General features: G+C 62.3%; 1 protein-coding gene across 1 annotated transcript in view; it reads right to left on the bottom strand.

The window, feature by feature from the left end:
- TNKS1BP1 (tankyrase 1 binding protein 1) overlaps positions 1–2,321 on the bottom strand; it is a 24,549-nt gene that overhangs the window by 2,225 nt on the left and 20,003 nt on the right. Inside the window, exons 6-8 of the mRNA XM_011379062.2 lie at positions 636–984; positions 222–372; positions 7–119 (exon numbers count right to left, since the gene is read on the bottom strand). Coding sequence (XP_011377364.1) covers positions 7–119; positions 222–372; positions 636–984 — 613 coding nt within the window. The remainder of the gene's footprint in view (positions 1–6; positions 120–221; positions 373–635; positions 985–2,321) is intronic.

The following is a 2,321-nucleotide window of genomic DNA, read 5'->3' as shown; positions in this document are numbered from 1 at the left end:
CAGGCCAGGAAAGAGGTTGACTTTCAGCCCTTTGCTGCCCAAGGACATCCGTGTCCGGCGGTTCTGAGGCTCCTCCACCACCTCCTCATCCGAAGACGGCACACGAGCAGCTCGTGGCTCTGCAAGGTCAGGACGGGGTCAGCACACGCAGCATCACCAGGCCCCCCGACCTGGCACACCCCCGACACCGACACAGACATCAAACGACACGTCGGCCCTACCCGTAGAGTCCTGAAACAGGCGTGCGTCCGAGTCGGCCGCCTCTGACAGGCCCAGGGTGCCACCGGGCCGGATGGCCGGGGCCCGGTGCCCACGCTTGCGCCCCAGGTTGGCACGGTTCCGATACATGGCACTGTCGAGAATCTCGGTGTCCTGTTTGGGACAGCGGCAACACCACTGCCATTGCTGTCCTGTGGTCCTGCCGCATCCCGCATGAGCCCCTCCACAGTAGTCAGCTGTGAGCGGACCCCTCTGTCAGCCCGGAGCCCCCTGTTCACGTGACGCGGCCACCACCCTTCGCCCACCACCCACTTTCTGCCTCCTGGACTGAGATTGCTCAGGCCCTGGTTCCACCACCCACGCCCCCTCCTCGCCCCAATAGCCCACCCACTGCCCTGGGCTCGTCCTCCACTGACCTCGATGAAGGAGAAGTCCTGACTGGGGGAGCTCAGAGGAGGGCCTTGAGGGGGCCGCCGAGAGGGCCTCGTCGGGCCCTGCTCTCCCCGCCCGGTCCCTGCAGGGTCCCAGGTGCCGTCCACCTCTTCTGTCCGGCTGGCTTCTCCATCAGGCTGGGGCCTCCAGGAGGGCAGAGAGTCCTCCCCTCGGTCAGCACCCACCACGGCTCCCTCCTCTTCCGATAGTCGCCTGAGGCCAGAAGCTGCTGACTCCGAGCGGGCCGCAGCCCTGGAGCTGCTAGCAGCCAGCATCTCCTCCAGCAGGCCCTGGGAGCCCGAGGGTGGTGAGCGGGCTGGGCGCCCGCCAGGGCTGCAGAGGAGACAGACCAGGGACAGTCTCCATTAGGCCGCGTCTGCCTCCCTTGAAGCCCCCTTCCTAGGACCTGTCTCCACCCTCCCCCGACCGCCTCTTCTCCCTCCTTTCCATGCTTTTCCCAGACTCCTTCAGGAAGGGCACGGTCAAGGCCTCAGACAACACAGCACAGAGGAGACAAACTGGGCCAGCCAGCCTGGCAGGTTCAAATCCCGGGTCCACCATCTCCTGAGACTCTGGATGAGTCCCTTCACCTATAAAAGCCTTGGGGTTCTCTACAGAGTCAGTGAGGGTATGAAGAGAGAATCTAAAGCACGACACAGTATCTGGCGCTCAGTGTGCCCTATAAACAGCTACTGTTACTTGTTGCTATTGTTACTGCTTGGGTGGTCGTGTTGTTATTGTTGCTGTTTGGGCGGTTGCTCACCCTGGGGGAAGCCAGACGCTGGGCCGATCTGCCTGTCTACCTTCTTCAGCCCCCACCGTGGCCCATGTCATCTCTTCCTGTGCCCTGGCCTCACAGAACAGCCAGGGCCTCTCAGAGCACCCCAGGCCGCTGCAGGCCGCTGTATATCCAGACACCCTGTTCCCGTGCCTGGACAGCCCGTGCCCACCACCCTTCCACTCGCCCTCCCTGCCATTCACTGCCCCTTCTGAAGCCAGCCCGCTCCCCTCCCCCAGCCACCGCCCCTCCTCAGCCCTGCAAGCCCAGGGATCCACCTGTGCCAGCCTCTGCCTCAGAGTCCAAGGTTCTTGTCCCCACTGCCAGTCTGTGAGCAACTCAAGGACAAAGACAGGGCCCCTTTTGCCTCTGTGCCCCCAGCACCTGGCTCAGGGCCTGGCCGGGAGCAGGACTAAGCAAATGTTTGCCAAGTGAATAAGAAGTTGGGTCACCTTGTACTTCATCGCAGCTTATGTGTCTTCTGCCTTGCTGCTCCCTCAAAACACAACGCACACACACAGCACAAGGGGTTCATGTGTTGTTCAGCTGCCACTTGCTGGCACACACAGACACGCCCTGCACACACTCACGGCACACCTCATGCAGGAAGGTATGCGCTGTTAATCCGTCACTCCCTACCAACACGCACGCACGTGCACACACACACACACACACGCACCCCACGCTCACACCATGTATCCGGGCAGGTGTGGGAAAGGCTGGCTGGGCACCGGAAGCCAAGCCTTGAGTCCCCTACCAACTGGAGGAGGAGGAGGAGAGTGAGGCAGGTAAGTCAGTACCAGGACGGAAGGGGGTCAGTCGGGAGAGGACGCGTGTGTCAGTCTGTCCTTCCACAAGCTGCGGACAGGTGAAAATAAAAGAGGTCTGGGGA

The sequence above is a fragment of the Pteropus vampyrus genome, unplaced genomic scaffold (genome assembly GCF_000151845.1).
Source record: "Pteropus vampyrus isolate Shadow unplaced genomic scaffold, Pvam_2.0 Scaffold352, whole genome shotgun sequence".
NCBI lineage: Eukaryota > Metazoa > Chordata > Mammalia > Chiroptera > Pteropodidae > Pteropus > Pteropus vampyrus.
Note: the sequence above shows the minus strand (reverse complement) of the source record. Positions and strands in the feature narration are given on the sequence as shown.